This window comes from Manacus candei, unplaced genomic scaffold, assembly GCF_025592945.1.
Source record: "Manacus candei isolate 608988 ecotype Guabito, Panama unplaced genomic scaffold, ASM2559294v1 h1tg000047l, whole genome shotgun sequence".
In the NCBI taxonomy this organism is placed as follows: Eukaryota; Metazoa; Chordata; class Aves; order Passeriformes; family Pipridae; genus Manacus; species Manacus candei.
Window position 1 is genome coordinate 3,134,755 of NW_026138095.1, and position 18,271 is coordinate 3,153,025.

Here is an 18,271-nt window from a genome sequence, read left to right on the forward strand (position 1 = left end):
TGATCTCTGTGGTGAAGATGCTGAGCCTTTGGGGAAGGCTGTGGTGCCCTTCCACAACCCAAGCTGGAAGGAGTCTGGTCTTGCCCTGGAGCTGCAGTTCCCTGGATGATTTCCTGCAAACCAATCCTTTCTTGGGCAGTAACTGGAAGGTTTTTTTTGCTGCATCACTGTGTAAGCACCAGCAATGAAAGCTTTTATAACTAAATGCCTTTGTGCCCACTCAAACCAGAGTGCCTGCAAAAAGCAGGATCTGGTCCAGGGCAGGAATAAGCACCTGGGGAGTGGGGCAGGTACCAGAAATGTTGCTTTCAGCAGCGATCTGGTTTGTGCCTGTGTGAGCAGATATGAAACTCCAACCTGAGGTTCCTTTCTTGAGCACAGTTTGACAGGTTGAGGTTGTTTTCAGCTTGTTTTCTGCCCGTCAAGCGCAGACAGCCCCTGTCACAGGAGAATTCTTGCTGCACTCAAACCGTAGGCTTCAGGTGTTACAGGTTTGCCCTCCGATTTGAAGGGATGTTTTTTACACACACCAGCAAAGAAACTGATTTTCCAAAGAAACTTTCTATGGAATGAGTCCAGCTGGAGCGTTTAGTGACCTCTTGCATCCTCTCCCTCTCTCCTGACCATTTGCCTGAGGCAATTTAGTCCCATTTTAACGTTCTCCACTGATTTTAGGACCGACATTTTTGCAAATTAATCATGACAGCTTTAAAGCAAAGTTCCAGCCACACTGAAAATCCACAGTGCATCCAGGTATTAATGGAAGTTTGATTTCTTGTGGAGTAGTTTGTTTATATGTGACACTATTCTGCATGTGGGATGCACTTGTTCAAACTCTGGAGTCTGAAATTGCTTCTACATTTTTTTTATACCACTTCAACATCATTCATGTAGCGTTCATCTGTTTGCATGCCAGTTGGAATCTAGTGGAATTTGTTATTTTCCATCCATATCTCTAACAGTTTCGCATTGTTTACAGAGAGAACATGCAGTTTTCTATAAACCACTTGCTCTCACACAGTTTTACTGTGTTACTTTACTCAGTTTGAGAAGGATTCAAGCACCCTGCAGTGTGCAGCATTACGAGGCATAAAACGGTTGAACATAAAAACTATTTTTGGCTGAAATAATGGAATATTCACAATCAGAAATATTAAACAGCATTTAAGTGTGGGTGAGGTGTAATGAATGAGTTGCATTGTATAAAAGGGTATTATTCAGGCTACTGATTATAAGGACTTAAATTCGAATCTTGGAGGGGAAAAAGTGGCTTTTTTTTTTTTTTTTTATCTTGCTCCAAACTAGCTGTGGAATAATATTTGTTGCTAAACTGAGGCCTGAGGAGAAATGTTGATCTTTTAGAACCTGGGCATCCAGTGGGTGACACTGAATGTCTGAATTATGCAACTTGGGAAGGAGGAGATGTGTAAACACAGGCAGGAGCTGAGGAAATGGCTTAAGTGAGGGGATTTGCTCCCTGGATCGTGTCCTCTCTCCAATAAACCTTGAGGTTTTGTCATGTTTTCATCTTTTCCCATCATTTCTCAGGCTTAACAGCACAACGAAGGAATCTTTAGTTTTGAAATAATATGACATCTCAGGTATCCATAAGTGGAGACTTTTTAAAGCTACAGTTTCTAATGATGCTAAATGCATACTATAAAGAAGTTGAATTGCTTTGTTGCACTGTGAGTAAGAAGGGCAACAGTTAGGGAGGGGAAATGGTTGTTATTTAGGTCAGAAAAGCTTTAAAGTTCAAAAGGAAGTGGTTTCTTTAAAAGAAATATTCATGAAGTCATTATTTTTTTTTAATTTGTATGAAAAATAGAGAAATTTCTTATTTTATCTGTTAGTAATTGGTGCTTTCAAAAACTGCCAACCTAAAGCTCAAATTTTCATTCTTGTTTTCCTTACCAAGTTGTAGATTTGATACTCAATTACAGACTGCTTTAATTTTTTCACTTTCCTTTATGCTCTGTCTTGTAAAAGGCCAATGTCATGTGGTGAAAACTCAAATAAAAATACTCTGAAGAGACAGTAATGACAGAAATTAATATGCCTCACTTTTGGACTGCAGACCCTTTATGCCTGTTCCGTAGAGAGTAGGAATGAGTTGAAATCTCTTCTTTTTTTGTTAATTTTTTGTTATTTTGGTTTGAATCATGGCTTACTGAATTCCAGGCCCTTAGTGCTGCTTGGAAATTCTTGGCCTACTGTAAGCAATCTCCTGGGATGAATGTCAGCTAATACATCACTGACAGTCACGCCTCGTTTTTTACCTGCACTAATATATTGCTTTTAGTAAATATATGGGATAGGAAATAGTGTTTACCTTTCCCTATCATGAGAATAATACTCATTCTGTCTGCCATAAACTAAGAAATGCTGTTTATATTGCTGCTCCAGTGAGCCAGGAAGGACTGCACAAATATGTCATGAGCAGGCAGTGGAAAATGCTTATATATGATTTTCATAGATTTTCATAGCGAGGCTTGTATGACTTAATAACAAGAACAGCCATGATTGTTTCTGAGTACTAAGAACTAAAACATAGGCTACATTTTGGGGAGCATTTTGAGATAAAGATCAGAGGAGTGTTTTCTGTGCTTTGAAGATGTTTTGCAATCTTTGTCAACCACCTGGACAAAGTGAAGAAATCTTCCCAGTTCTTTGACCTAATCATGCAAAATCATGCAAAAAGGATTGAGTTTCAACACTGATACAGGTTTTTACCACGTGGATGCTTTCTTTAGTACAAATCTTGGCTACTGTGGTGGTCCTGCAGTTGTAATTTTGTGCTTTCACTTGCTGTGCATTGAGCTAACTTGGGGAACTGCTCCAGCTAAAACCCAACCTTGCCAAAAAAAAAATGAACTGCAGAAATGTTAAGACATAGAACCAAGCAGGCAGGGCCTCTGGTTTTGACAGCAATGAGCCATATGTCAAGTTAAAGTGGTCACTTAAGCATGACTTAAGAAATCATCACTATGCCAGCTCTGCATGCTCGTGATGTGCTTCCCCAAGAGTGCAAACAGTTGAGCTGGCAGAGCTCAGGAGGGAAGGCTGGTGCTGGATCAGTGAGCTGATGGGTACAGTTAGTGCAGGTTTGCTGAATTCACGCTCAAAATGTACCTTTAGAAGTTACAGGAACCGTAGAGAGAATATTTGCAAGAGCTTGTAGTGCCAGGACAAGAGGGAATGGTTTCAAACTGGCAGAGGGGCAGGTTTAGATTGGATGTTAGGAAGGAATTGAGGCCCTGGCACAGGTTGCCCAGAGAAGCTGTGGCTGCCCCAACCCTGGAAGCATCCAAGGCCAGGTTGGATGGGGCTTGGAGCAGCCTGGGCTAATGGAAAGTGTCCCTGCCCACAGCAGAGGATGGGAATGGATGATCTTTAAGGTCCCTTCCCACCCAAACCATTGTGTGATTCTGTGATTCTACACAGGGACAAATTTCACTGACAGATGCCCTCCTGGTTTTCTTGTTGCAAATCTCCCCTCTCAGCTACTTCTTTTTTTTGAGTTTTTTAAAAAAATGTTCTACCACAAATGTAAATAATTCATTCATAATTAAATTACTTGTTTCCATGGTTTCATATTTTGCTATTTATGTACAGCCTACCTCTGAGCCCACAGGTATTTCCTATAAATACCACTTTTCCTATTTGGAATGAATTATGTAGCTTCTGTCTTTCAGTCAACCATGTAATTTTGATAACTACCAAACCTAAGAAATTAATCTGCTTGTTATGAGTAAATAATGTACCCATCAAACTGTAAAGAAGGAATCTTCCACCTATTGGCTGAGGGTGAATTTTCTCCATTCTGTAATTGGTTTCTCTATGTGTATTTTGTCTCCTGTGTTGTCTTACATTGGCAATAAATTTCTAACTGTAATTGGTTCTAATATGGAGTTTAATTTTTGTGTGTATGTTGTTTTTCTTCCTGAGAACTTGCAGATATTTTGGGATGAAACTTTATTTGCAGTGACTGATGAGAGTAGGAAAGTGATATTGAAGTTTCTAGCAGATGACCCTTTAATAAGATGTATGTAATTGGATAAGACTTGCAACAAATATTGGGCATCTGTTGAGGAACATGGAAATAGTGAAGAGAAGCAGGAACTGGAAAAAATCTTATATTAGCAAAACCTCTTCAATTTCTGTGATCTAATAGTATGACTGAAACCCAGCCTGAATCCTTTGAGAAAAATGTCCAAAGGAATTCCCAGTTGATTTTATTAGTAACCCTCATGTGCAACAGGAGCTGAACCTTCTCTTTTTCCTCTGTATCCTTTAAAAATGTCAGCCATATGTTTTGAACCTGTTCTAAAATGCTTTTTGCCATCCAAGCCACCCTTTTGATAGGTTGAGACAGGCAGAGAATAATTACTGACAAACCAAACCAAAATAAGCTGTGTTTTCTTGGAATGGAAGGTCTGGAGGCCTCAGGGGAGGAATGGCAAGTGGCTGCTGGCTCTTGGTGAGGTTGGAGTCATCCAAAAACCTGGAGAGAAGAGGAGGTGAGAGGCTCATTGCTGTAGAGCAACACGAGCTGCTGTTGTCTGAGACCTCCTTCTGACATAATCCCATCCCCTCCTTACACCCTTTGCATCTCCCAGTGGGTCACTGTGAAGGTGCAGATGAAGTAACCTGGTGATCATCTCAACTTGGGAGCCTTTCAACTCTCCTGACATAATTCCTCAGTCAGGATTGTGTCCAAACAGGTATTAAAGGAAGTTTATTTCTTTTAGTTTAGCACTTAGGACATGGCTCTGTTCATATTTCAAACAGCTTGTTCAGTGTCATCCTGGCCTCGCTCCTTCCCATCCTGAAGAAAAATAAACACCCTCTTTTGGCAATAATGGAATTAGTGTGTGGATTGTGTTTGCTGGCAAGTAAGGTTCATTAATTTTGTTAGCGTGTTATAAGGTTTCTCAAACACGACTGAAAGCCTGGACCTAAATTCAAAATATACCAAAATACTTAATGTTCAGCTCTTGGCACTCAGAGCTGGCATTTCACTCGCTGTATTTGTGTCCTCACAAATCATACTCCAAGTAAATGTTTTGGTTTGTGGCCACCAGTAGCTTGGTATCATTAAACTGCGAAATAAAGCGCTGAGAAAAACAAGCTGTAACATCAGTAATAAAATATTCTGTGTTGTTTCTAAAGAAATGGTAAAACCTTAGAGCTGTACTAGTGGGTGGTCTCTGTATTCCATCAGTTTTCCACTCTTGTAGCCACAAGTGGGTTCAGCCTTTGCTTTGAAGCTCAGCACAGGCTGCGTTAAATTGACCGTGTGGGTGATTTAACGTGAGGTGAAGGATTAGGAGAACACACGAGCCTTTCAGACGTTTGTCTGCAGTGTGTTGGGCGTCTCCTGACCCAACAATAAAGTTTTCAGCTTGGTTGGCAGTGAGGAGCTGGTCCTGAGCTGGGTGGATGGAGCTGAGCTGGAAGGAGTTGGTGTGTGGTGGTGACTTGGCTCGTAAGAGCAAAGCCAGTGCAATTTATCTTGGTGTAAAGGAGATTTACTCATTGAGGACCTCATCATTTTTCTGTGCTGCACGATGGGACTGTGGGAGACTGTGTCTCACCGTGATTTTCCAAGAGCTCTTTGCTTTCTGTTGGGGTCCAGAATTCCAGCTGTATTACAAACCAAAATACAGTCCAGCAGCTGCATTCTGGAGATGGGTTTCATTTCGTAGCCTGTCATTTCATACAACCTTAAAATATGAACAGCCTGTGCTGCTTCCTACTGCTCTCTTTCCCAGCCCTTTATTTTGTGCTGGGTGATACATCAAGCTGAAGGCAGCTGCTTTATTTAAGGCATCCCATTTCTGCAATTGGGGTCACTGCTGAATTAGTTGAAAAAATCTGAAGAACTGTTCACAAAAAAAAAAAAAAAAACAAACCAAGAAAACAACAGTGCTGGGCTTTCCTATTGTTCTTTAATTGTTAGAGCTGTGCTGTTCCTTGCTGATGTGCTTGTACACAGCTCCAGAGCAGATTAGAGCAGCCCCCAGAGGGGTTTTGTGGCTGGAGTACAACGTGTTAACAGCAGCAGGTTTTTAAAGTAAAGTGAATTCCACCTGCAGAACTGATATAAAAAGTCTGTGATTGTGGGTCACCTTTTTTGCTGGTACAAGCTCTCGAAATAGCCATTCCAGCACTGTTTTTGATAGATGACTTCTGGGTTATTATTCATTTATAAAGTGGGACACCTCAAAGGAGGGAGATTAATGGGTTTGTGGAATCGTAAAAATGACTTTACATAGAAATGGTGATCTGTCTTTTAAAAAGTATATAATTAACAAGTAGATTGAAACAGAGTTGAATACTTCATATTGCATTAAATACTTTAATACTTTGAAGTGCTTCCTCATTTTGGCAAACTCTGTGCTGCAGTTTTAGCAGAATAAACAGGATCATATACCTTCTTTTTGCTGTAATGGAAGGCAGAAATGACAAATCTGGTATAATACATATCTGAATATAGTATTCAGACAGATCTGAATATATTATGTGAGGTATTTTACTAAATCCAAACTCTTTTTGAAATGTTTTACATATATCTGCAGGTATATATTTATACTTTTATCCCACAGGTCTGCCAGAGTTGTTTGGGTAAATGTAAATGTATATTCCTTCCCTGCCAGGCACAGGCTGTATTTGCACACTGTTGTAGAGCTTGCAAAGCCAGCTTACCAACCACATCCATCTGTTTTCTACTTAGTGTAAAGGAGTTAATGACCTGAGTAGTTAAGACTGTCCAGACGATCTGTATAATCCTTTCCCACAAATAAGATAGTGTTGCACTTAACTATTACTTTATCTTAGATTTAAAAAAAAATATAAATAAATAAACAGAAAAGGTCTCATTTCTGTCCTGCACCTGACTTTTTTATTCTAAATGAACTCGACCAAATAGGAAAAAAAATCTGCGTCAAGGTCAGACGTATGAACTTGAGATTATGCAGACCAGTTATTCGTGAGTAGACTTGGAACTTAGAAGTAGAAATCAGCCCTAATTTATCAATATTGATTTGTTGTAGTCTCTAGAGCTTGGTTCCAGGGGAGGTTTGAGGAAGTAGTTTGAGTTTTGCAGGATCTGCAGTGAAAATAAAGGCAATCTCTGAGGTGAGCAACGTGCCCAGATTAGTGCTGGGGAGGTGCTGTGTGACCTGCTGTTACACAAGAGCTTTAGGAAGCTTAGTAACAGGTTAAGGTGATGGGGAGAGAGGGTTGTTTTCCTTCCTAAGGTTGTTTCCCTCCGAGCCTGGAACAGACTTGCTGGTTTAGCCAGGAAAGAGTTGTAAATGCCAAGTGGAAGGGCTGCATGGAGCAGTTGTGAGTGTCAGCCTGGCTGCTCCCCTGAGACAGCACTTTCTGCTGCAGGGGGTGAAACACTGGCAGAAAAACAAGCTGATGTGTTATAAATTATGCATGTTGAAAAAGTTACGGTAATGCAAGTTTTAAGAATTTAAAAATTCCCCCTGGATTCAGGATTGCAGTAACAGTCACTGCTTCTGACTTGTGTTTGGGTTGTAATCTACAGCCTTGTTTATATTTAATAGAAAAGGGGTTTTCATTATATTTGTACAAGTTATAATATGTTCAGAAAAGGAGAAAGGCAAGTATTGCTGCATCCTATAACTTAATTGTTACTCTTCTTGTTCTGGAAATATTCCCTGTTGCTGAGTTTAATCTATTTCTAGTAAATGTATTTAAATATACTGCTTCTTTAAATAACAAATGGAGTTGGCATTTCATCGATTAGTCTGTTTTGAGGAGGTAATACCCTATTTCTGTTTATTGTGATTGCTATATTTAACCTTAGCATGAACTAACACGTGCCATGTGACACATTCATTCATTGCTCAGTGGTGTGCAGGAAACACCAGCCAGGCAGTGATATGGGCCCCTTGGGGAAATTCTGTGGCCTCTCTGAAAATGCAAAGCATGTGAAACAGCAACACAACAATTACTCCCTGCTCTGAGCTCCCATGGAGGCCCTGGAAGTCCTCTGGTCCCCTCTGAGAGTAGCACAGAGAAGATTTTGTGCTTCCTTGGTGGCTCCTCAGTCCGGTTCCGAATCAATTCTTGTTTAAAACCCAAAAGCAGAAGCCCAACAACAAATATTGAGTGTACACCCGGTTGTTTCCCTGTTGCTGCCAATGAGGCCTCTCTGGCTGCTTCCTTTGGAAGGATCAATACTTGAAACCTGGAAACAAATTATGCAGCAAAATACGTGTACCTGTTGTGGTTGGGCAGCTGATAATGGCATGATAGTGGAGCTACAGCTTCACAGCTCACAGAATCGAGTAGGCTGGAAAAGACCTCTGAGATCATCAAGCCCACACAATTTTTACAGTGGTTAATACTTTATAAATTCATAATTTGAGTTGGGAGAATAGTCTTGAGCACCAGCACGTCACGATACGGTTTGGTGGGAACGGTGGTGTTTGTTCAAAGGTTGGACTTGATTCTCTTGGTGATCTTTTCCAACCTTAATAATTCTGTGATTGCAAAAATGAGTCAAAGGTGACTTGAGAAAAACCCTCACTTATTTCTCTGTATTGGTAACTGGCTGTTCAGTTTGACTCTGAGGAATGTATTCTCTCTACCCTTTGGGTTTGCACCTTAATTTGTCTTACTGAGCACATGAATACTGTGATTGAGTAGAGATATTCATGTCTATTGGAAAGGCTCATCTAACCTGTTGTTTTTCTTCCAAAGGGGGGAGTATACAAATGACTTTTAAAAAAAAAAAATCTGTTGACCATTTTTAATAATTCCCAAATGCATATAACTTTTGTCTTGATATTTTTCCTTGGAATGCTTGTGGTTATGGAGCTCTTCAGAGATATGGCTAAATGATGTGTGGGTAACTGGGGCTCAGCAATGCCTTTTCTTCTTTATGGATCATCTAATAGAGGAGATTGCTTCTATTTCTCTTATTTATCATTGTAATATCTCATTTCTGTCTCATCCCTCTGTGTCATACATGAAAGCAACTCAAAACAGTATTTCTGGGCAGATGACTCTAACCCAACAATATATCACAATAACCTTTGCACATCACATAATTTAGAAAACAGCTGGAAATTTACAGCAGCCTTGTAACTCTAAGTGATGACAACACATATATATTGTTAATAACAACCTGTTTTTCTCAGCATTGTACCTGGACAGAAGAGTGTTGAATAGTATGAATTGCCCTCCATTATGTACCATCAATCCTACAAGTCCTGTTGTGCATCTTCCACTTGTTTGCTTTGAGAATGCACTGAGTGCTCCTTCCCACATTCTTCCTTGTTTTCCTGCTGTCCATTTAGCATTTTGTGCTCTCTTAGCACTGCTGGGAGAGTGGAGGGCAGGGAGCAGCCTGGTGGATGCCACATGCCAGCAGAGAGCCAGCAGTTGGTCTGTTTTTGCAACACAAGGCCTGTTTTGTTCTCTCCATCCCTCCCTGGGCTGCAGGGAGAGGATTTGTCTCCAGCAAGCCCAAAGGACTGAAGCTCACATCCATATTATATACATATATATATGTATATACATTCACAGATTAAAGTCATGCTGTCAAAGCATGAACAGACCTCAATAATTTTCTTTTTAATTTTAGCTGTCAGCCTCGAGATGCCACTTTGCTCTCGAGCTGCTCTGCACAGCCTGTGCCAGCTCCCTTCGACTGGGATCATGTTAAAATGTAAAGCAACACATTTCCTGGCAGCCTCTGCAAAGCAGTGCAATATAACCTTCATTACATGAAGGTGGTGAACGTAATGTGACTTCTTAACAGCTGCAATAAAGTGATGTGAAGCTCTTTAACATCTTTTCAAAACAAGTAACTAGTGAGAGGTTATTTTTCATCTCTATTGCTAAAAAAAATGACGTGTTATTTTAAGCAGATGACATTTTGTTTGCACTTATCTGAACTAAGTAAATCTTTACATGAAACCTCCAGATCTGTGTTGCTTTGTGAAGTAAAGAAAACTTGAAAAACCACTGCTAAAATACACTCTAATGGTTGGATTTCAACATGAAAATTTGGATGTTAAATTTTATGTATGGAGATGACAGCTGCTAACAAGGGATTTCAGTTCACCCTTGTTCTTTTCCCTTTAGAGTTATGAGTCCATGAGAGCTGCCTATTCCATTGTTTATTTTTATGTCAAACTATTTGGTTCTCGTTTGAGTATTCTCTGAAGATCAGAGAGGGCTGATGCATTCAGATCACTTACTGAGGAACCAAGTTCTTTGGAGATAAATAAACCAATGGGAAATAAGAGGAAAAGAGTTTATACAGCCTGTGTTCAGGTGCCCACATTAGTCAGTCTGTTATTAGGCTGAACAGAAGTTCAACTTTAAGAGCTCAGTAGTGAACACTGATAATCAAAACCTAAGGAAGTGACTGGGTTTGAGGTGCAGCCCAAAGTCCGAAAGGACAAATCTCTCTGGTTTACTTATTTTGGCAGCTGAATTGTAATTTCACTGCAGTGTGATGAGCATCATTTCCAAGGAAGTTAACAGCTAAAGTTCAGAGCCACGGAATGAGGCCGTGGAAAACAGTGGCACTGTTCTTCCTTCGTATTTATCTTGATGCTTATATGGAATTTAAAACAAGGTCGACATTGTCTCTGGTTGAATGAGTTCCTTATCGTGCAGTGGGATGTTGCCAGCTCAGAGATAAGATGTGACTATGGTGTTTCATAAATCCTGCCCAAAAGAATTGTCCAAATATGCAGAGTATCCATAACATACATTGCTGAATAAAGGCAGAGTTGGAGTAGCCACTTTAAGGTCCTAATTTGAACAGCAAGCTCTATTCTACAAGTTTTCTGGATGTTCTCATAGTATTTCTCAGAACTTTTGCATAAATTATCACATTATATTTTGCAACTGTATGATCATTGCATACAAAAGTAATTAGTTCACTCCTTTGTTTTCTGAAGGATACACCAAGATTTTTTTTTTCCTGCACGTGATTTATTCCTGCGAACACAAATCAGTCTTTTGTCTTTGAGAGTGGAAGGTTTGGAACCAAAAATACCATTTGAAAGTAAAACATGTTTCAGCTGCAAGTAATATTAATGGTAATTGCCACTTAGTGATCTTCCAGTTGGTAGAAACAAACCATCAAAATGATAATTGTAGGATTCATTGGGATTTAGATTGATTAACAAACCAGACGACCGAGTGGGCAGCAGACACTGAGCCAGAACTCTGGCTCATGTCAAGTCGGCAGAGCTTATCTGGAATCAGTGGAGCAAAGCCCACTTCGTTCCCTTTGCCCAAAGAATAAACATATGCCATGTCAGAAATAGAACAGTTGGAAACAATTGCTGCATGGGATGCTGATGGAAAAGAGCTGGAGAGAGACAGAAGGGTGATTAGAGTTCTTTAAAGCTGGACGGGCGACTCGGGGATGTGAACGAGGAATTAGGGTGGAATTGTGGTTGGACACTGCAGTGACAGGCAGGACACTTGAAAGCAGCTTTCTCAGCTCTTCATTAGGTGAAATCAAGTCATAGACATTTTAAGTGGGATAGAGAACTGTTAAAGTTGCCTGGTGAAGTGAGCAATTGAGATGATTTATTATGATTTCCCCTGAATTTGAGGAAATTCCATGTTTGCAACTGTCAGTTAATTCAAATCTATTTTATTTTTTAGAAGTGTCCTTTGAAATAATGTATTTTTATGTGTTGGAAATGCAAAATTCAGAGTATACAGGGAATGGATTATCTGTAAAGAAACTGTGAATTACTTCTGCATCACTTCATTCTGCTCTCCTGACTCACTGCTTGATGCCACAGTGTTTAGTACCAGAGTTTCTCAGTCTCAAATCTCAATTGTTTTGTTTTGTTGAAATGTGGACCAGTTTTGAAATACCTGAACTAAGCTTAACATTAAGAAAGAGCCCATAATGAGGGTGAAAAGCTGAAATACTGACTTCTTAAAGTAAGCACACTCAAGCAAATTGTTCTTTTTATGTGGTTGGGGGTACCTGTCTGGGACAACCTATAGCCTCAGTCCCATGGCATAGTTAAATTAAAATAAGCTTTTCTTATCTCAGAAAGAAAAAGTTCTTTGAGATCATTCATAAATATTAAATGGCATTCATATTGCAATCAGGAACCCATTTTCTTTTCCCATTATCTCCTGCCATCCTGTGATATGAGAACACTCTGTTCTCTACAACAGGCTTCACTCAGAGCTTTGGTTCCTCACAGAAATAATTTACTAAAGACATTGGATAGAGACCTTCACCAAGGCATTCAGGTGAACAAATCCCACACCCAAGGATGGGTTTCATTCCAGCTTAACATTCCTGACTTCTGCCTCCTGCTCTTGCTGAGTGCACATTGACAGTCCCTGTGACAGGGATTTAGATTCAGGAAATGTGGCTTCACAGAATTGTCATCCCACACTATATTCAAACCCTGTGGGCTGCTTTAAACATTAAAAATGTATCATTGTGTAGAGTCTTTTGTTTTTTAAATGTGCATGCTTATCTCCTCTTTAATTATAGTGTTTACTTGGTGTCTTGTATCTTACTTAACACGAGGCTCTGCTTTCTTTCGTTGACTTACAGGTGAAATATTTGACTAGAAGTCTTATTTCTTCAGTAATTATATTTATTAGAAAAGATAAAAAAAAAAACCAAAACAACACTACCAAACCTGTACCATTCTAACTGTGGGTTTCCCCTTTTTTTTTCCTTTTCACCAGTTTGCTGTTTTGTGGTTCATAAGAGGTGCCATGAGTTCGTTACCTTCTCTTGTCCTGGGGCTGACAAGGGGCCCGACACTGATGTGAGTACACGCATTTAATACATTGTTTTACACAGTTTGATGTTGTTACACCCACGAGACTAAATGACAAACAGCATCAATATGTTCTTTATGGCAGGTAATTGAGTGGGTTTTTTACGGTTCTGAGGCAAATATTTGTGGAGATCTATTTTTGATAAGAAAAGTAAGAATGAAAAGTGCGACCAGGAATGGTGTCCTCGGAACGTGACAACCCCGAGGTGTTTACCCAGGCATGAAGTCAGCATTTGATTTTGTTTGCTTTCTGTGGGGTGTATTTGATGTTAACAATTCCCAGGAAAGGCTCTGAGGCATTTTCTGAGCTTTCTTTGTATCCATCTTATCTCAAGGTGTATCTCTGAGCTGTCTCTGGTCCTTGTCTCTCTGCACACAAGGATCTACAGCTCCAATTAAATGATAGTTTAATCTCGAGCCAGCTGGCTTATCTAAGTTTTTTTTAAGAATTATTGTCATGTTTGAGCCAGTCTGGTAGTCTGGATACACCCATTGCATCCTGCTCTGTCAGTACTTTTCTGTACATGTTGCATTTTTGGTCAACAACCAGTTCTTACTTTCAACACCTCTGCCTACATAGGGAGACACGTGTGCAGGACCTTGGTGTCACCTGCTGAAATAATGAACTCATCCTGTTTGTTCACAGAAAAATAACAATTTCTTTGGGTTTTATAAATCCCACTTTACAGTGAAGTAATTTAACATCTGCTTATGGGAACAATGCATTCCAAGTGTTCTTTGTCTGAAAGGCTCTGTTTTGTTTCTTATATTCATGCTCTAGATTGTAGGCTATTATCTGCTCTGATGAGATGCACCAGAAGACTTGTCTTGTTAGGTTTTAATGAGCTTCTCATGAATTGTTTCAATATTCCAGCCATGAGGGCAGCCAGCAATATATGGGCAGAAGCCACAAGGGGTTTTGGAAAATTTCAGATATTAAAAAGTTCTCTCATTTTTAAATTTAAATCCAGGGACATGTTGAAGGACTGAGAAGAATTTTTAGAAGTTGAATTTTAAAATATTTTACATTATTAAATTTGGGTGCATAAGAAAAGTGCTTAAGTTAGGAGTGTAGTTACCTTGCTCAGGTTGTCCTGTTCTAGTTTTAACTTAGTGCTCAGTCGTGATTTAAGTTGTTAATTAAAGTTGCTGTTGATGAACAGTTTTAGTGGTGACACTCATGGGTAGCTCTGCTGTGTCTCTAATGAATGATTTGTCTCTTGAAAGAGTTCCTGATGGTTTTTATTTTTTCAAGATGGGTTCTTTGGGGTTTTCACCCAAAGTTCAGAAATGAGAACACACATTTGTGTGTGAGACCATTTAATTTTATCGTGAATCTCTTCATGGTTATAGAATCTGTTCTGTGACAGGTTGTTAATAGTCTTTAACATTGCTGGTGCATTTCGTGATTTGGTTTTTGGCCTTGGTGATTAAATAAATCAGTCTAATGCCTTATTTTGGTATTTGGGTTACCAAATGATAATTTTCAATATTTACACAGAAGCAATATCGGAAAAACACTTTGAAGATTAAAAGCAATCAGAAAATAAATATGTTTTATTGAAATTGTGCTACATTAGTGGGTCCTATTACACAAAGAGGATTGGAGAATGTTATACTTTAATTTACTGAAATGTTTGACTATAATGTCAACCCTTTTAAAATTCAGAAACTTATTCCTACCCCAATCACTGCAAGCTTTGTTCTGAAATGTAGTGTGCTATAAAGCTTATCATAATATTTAGCAGAGTTTTAAATATTAAAACATCCTTTTCTAAATTACTTCATGCAGGTGCACAATTAATTTGTGTACTCAAATTCTCCACTGGCTTTGCATGATGTAACCTTTCCATTTATTGTGAGAGTAATAGTTTCATTAATAAAATTAATTTTCCAGGGTAATAATTATATAATAATATTTATCGTGTATTAAGATATTGTTACATTATTGTGCTCTGTATTTTTAATATAAATGAGGCAATCCTTACAAATACATCATTAGAATAATTGTCAGTTAAACTTATTTAATAAGAATAGAATCACAGAATGTTTTGGGTTGGGAGGGACCTTAAAGATCACCTAATTCCACCCCTGCCATGGGCAGGGACACCTCCCACTAGCCCAGGTTGCTCCAAGCCCTGTCCAACCTGGCCTTGGACACTTGCAGGGATGGGGCAGCCACAGCTTCTCTGGGCAACCTGTGCCAGGGCCTCCTCCCCCTCACAGGGAAGAATTCTTTCTCAATATCCAATCTAAACCTGCCCTCCTTCAGTTCAAACCCATTCCCCCTCGTCCTGGCACTCCATTTGTGACAAGGAGAACCTGCAGCCAGGCAGGGAGGTGGTGCCCCACCATGGGTGACAGTCAAGGTTAGAACACAAAATATTTCCATATACAAAACATTTCCCACTCAGAAGCAAAACTGCTTTCAGCCCTCAGGGGAGGCATTTCTTGCAGGTGAGTGTTCCCAGACATCCCTGCTGAGGCCTGAGGGATCTGGGACACGAGAGCAAGGATTCATCTCTGACTTTGTCTTGAACCAGGTGCCTCAGGGATGGGCAGAGGTTCATTAGTTGTCAGACTCCAAAGGGCAAAACCCCTGTAATTTTTAGGAACTCCCCTCTGATTTCCATGAAAGCTGAATGTGCTCGTGTGGATGAAGGGTGAGATCAAAGTATATATTTAAAATAAAGCTCTTCTGAAAGAGAGAATTGAACTGCTTAAAAAAATAAATCGTGTGCAGAGAGATTTCTATCGTGGAGTTGGTTTCAAAACTCTTGGTAACATTTTTGGGCTGCAGCAATCCCCTGCAGGAAGTGGAAGCTCCACTGATGGTTCTAGTAAATTTTTAAATATATTTAACAGTTGCAACAAAAATGATTTTTGAATTTCTGAATATTTAAATGCAGTCATTTAGGAAACAGGAGGGATTTCAGACTCTGCTATCCACAGACCTTGTCTTCCTTCCTAGCCCTTTTTACATGCCAAGCATTTCATACACTGACCCCTCAGCTGTATAAAAGCCCTGTGGTCTCTATCGTGCCAAAAATGGTGGTGTACAAATACTGTCCCCTTGTGTAATATTTTCACTTCCTGCAGCATTCTGTCGTTGTAAAAGAGGGAATAAATTATTTTTATTACCTGAAAATGGCATGCTTTAATAAAGGTGAGCGTAAAAGAGGGAAGCTTAAAATGAGCCTCTTTTTGCTTTCCTCAGACTCACCGAAATGTGAGGTTGAAAGGTCCATGTTTGTGCCAAAAGGAAAATAATACTTGTGAATAAAGTGGTCATCCTCGACTAGCACTGAAATGATGGTGTCTGGGGAACAATATCCTGTTTCAGTGAAATAGGAATTCACACAATCAAGAAATGTTACTTTTCCTTAATGCTTGGCAGGGCGTGAGCTCCGGTGTCTCAGCAAAACAGCGGCTCAGGAAGTTGTTTTCCTGCTGTCTAATGGCTCTCTGGGGTTTGAATAGAAATTATTCATCCCCTTTTTTGTGGTGATGCTGCTGAGGACAATTTAACAGCTCCTGCTGCTGGGGTCCTCCGAAGGCACAGGAAGCATCATCACCAGTTCAGATGCTTCCTTTTGGAAGACACTTGGTGTCCATAAAACTATTTTAAGTCATCGATGAAATACTTTAGAACTTGAGTAAATTAGTGAAAAAACGTAAGAGCAGCCTCAAAAGTTGACTGATGCTGTAAGAAGCTTTAAGACATGTTTAGTGTTAAGGAAAAACTAGGCAAGTTTCTTTCAAAAAGGATGTTTTAAAATGGAGAGTTAAATATTTGTCAATGGAATGCAGTGACCAGGAGGTGTCTTTGAATTGCTTGTAATATGTTAAAATGTTTCTAATTCCATGCTACATATAATTAAAAAACAAAACAGAAGAGCACCAGTAATTTAGAATAGTATTTGACGGTATTATACTTTTCAGTACAAGATTATAAGACTTGGAGTGCCCAAGAACTCACAGATCGTGGCCTCTGGATCAGCACTATTTGCCTTTCAGGTTTTAATAATAGAGAATCCAAAGGAGGTTTATGAGCAAAATACATAGAAATTAAAAAGTGAAAATATTCTTAATGAGAGCAAGCGAGTGTTCAGTCAAAGGATATGAACTCTGACTGTGCTTAGTGAGTTCTCAGTATTTTAAGGACCTGGGAGGGAATGAATTGGGAAGCTCCAGATGTGTGCTGACGCAAAATGAACCAGCAAAGCCCTCTCATCCCATTTGCAGGGTAAGTGACCTCATGGATGTCAGAGGTGACAGATATGGAAAAGATTTTCAAGTCTATAAGCCTCTTGATACTGAAATTATTTGGGAGCTTTATTATCTTAAGCACATTGGAAGGCTCAGTCTAAATTTGAACAACTGTGAGGTTCTGTGGGATGCTGCAGGAGTTGGGTGTTTTCATCAGTGGGTTGGATATTGGGATGATGCAGCTCTAGAGTACAATATTTCAGGGTTTTTTCATGTATTAAGCTACAATTTATTAGAACAAATTTAAAAAAAAATCACAATTCAGAGGGGAAGAAAACAAATGATGCGAACTGATGGTGAAGGCTCTGGTGCAGGAGAAACTGGAACAGGTCTTTTAGGGGGTCATAAACTCACTGCTGGCCAGCAGTGCCCCAAACATACAAAGATTAGGATTTTCCTGAAAGGATATGTTAGAAATTACTATTCCATTTTTCAGTGGGCTGTTTTATGCAGAATTCTGCAGCTCCTCATTCAGAATTTGGAAAAGAACTAAAATGTTAGAGGCCTTTAAAACATGACTTCGAATATTTTCCTTGTCTCTTAAGCTCTAACCAGGTCTTGAACAGGCAGCTTGTGGCAAGGGAGAATTAACTCCATGCCAGTGAAGATTTCTAGCTGTGTGATGGGGAGCTGCTGCAATGAGTTACCAAAGGAAGAAATTAGGATTTTTGTGTTGGGGTTTCTCCATGCAGTGCTGCAGATATTGCCTGTGCTCTCTGAGGGCTGGGGGGAGATGTGACACGAGCCCTGGGAGGCTCCACCTCGCTTTTCATTTGATGGTTTCTATGGTTTTAGGGCTGGGAGGAGAAAGACTGACCCTCCAAATTTCAGATGCTGGGGGACCAGTGGGAAATGTTTATTTGTAAATGATAACCTACATTGTGACAGCAGTGGGCTCGGGTTTGGCCTCAGGCTTGGAGCAGTGCTGATACCCACATTTAGTGCACTATTACACTGTCATTTATAGCTGTGGCTGGGAGACAAATGATTTGAAGGATCACCTCTGTGCTAAGCAGGAATAAATGAATATAATTAGACTGACCTGGAGGGTTTAGTTGCCTTGACCAGATTTCTTTCTCTGTTCAGTTCCAGGTAATGCTGAAATCTTTCTTTCTTTTTTTTTTTTTCTGATTTTTTTCCCCACTTGCCTTTAATCCTGCTCCCAGATTATGTTT

At 39.7% G+C, this 18,271-nt stretch overlaps 1 protein-coding gene across 4 annotated transcripts in view; it reads left to right on the top strand.

The window, feature by feature from the left end:
- PRKCA (protein kinase C alpha) overlaps window positions 1-18,271 on the top strand; it is a 145,634-nt gene that overhangs the window by 44,090 nt on the left and 83,273 nt on the right. For all 4 annotated transcript variants that reach the window (XR_007906269.1, XM_051797667.1, XM_051797668.1 and 1 more), the window contains exon 3: window positions 12,733-12,815. Coding sequence is in view for 3 of the 4 variants with exons in the window: in XM_051797667.1 (XP_051653627.1) it covers window positions 12,733-12,815 (83 nt within the window). In the remaining variant the exon portion in view is untranslated. The remainder of the gene's footprint in view (window positions 1-12,732; window positions 12,816-18,271) is intronic.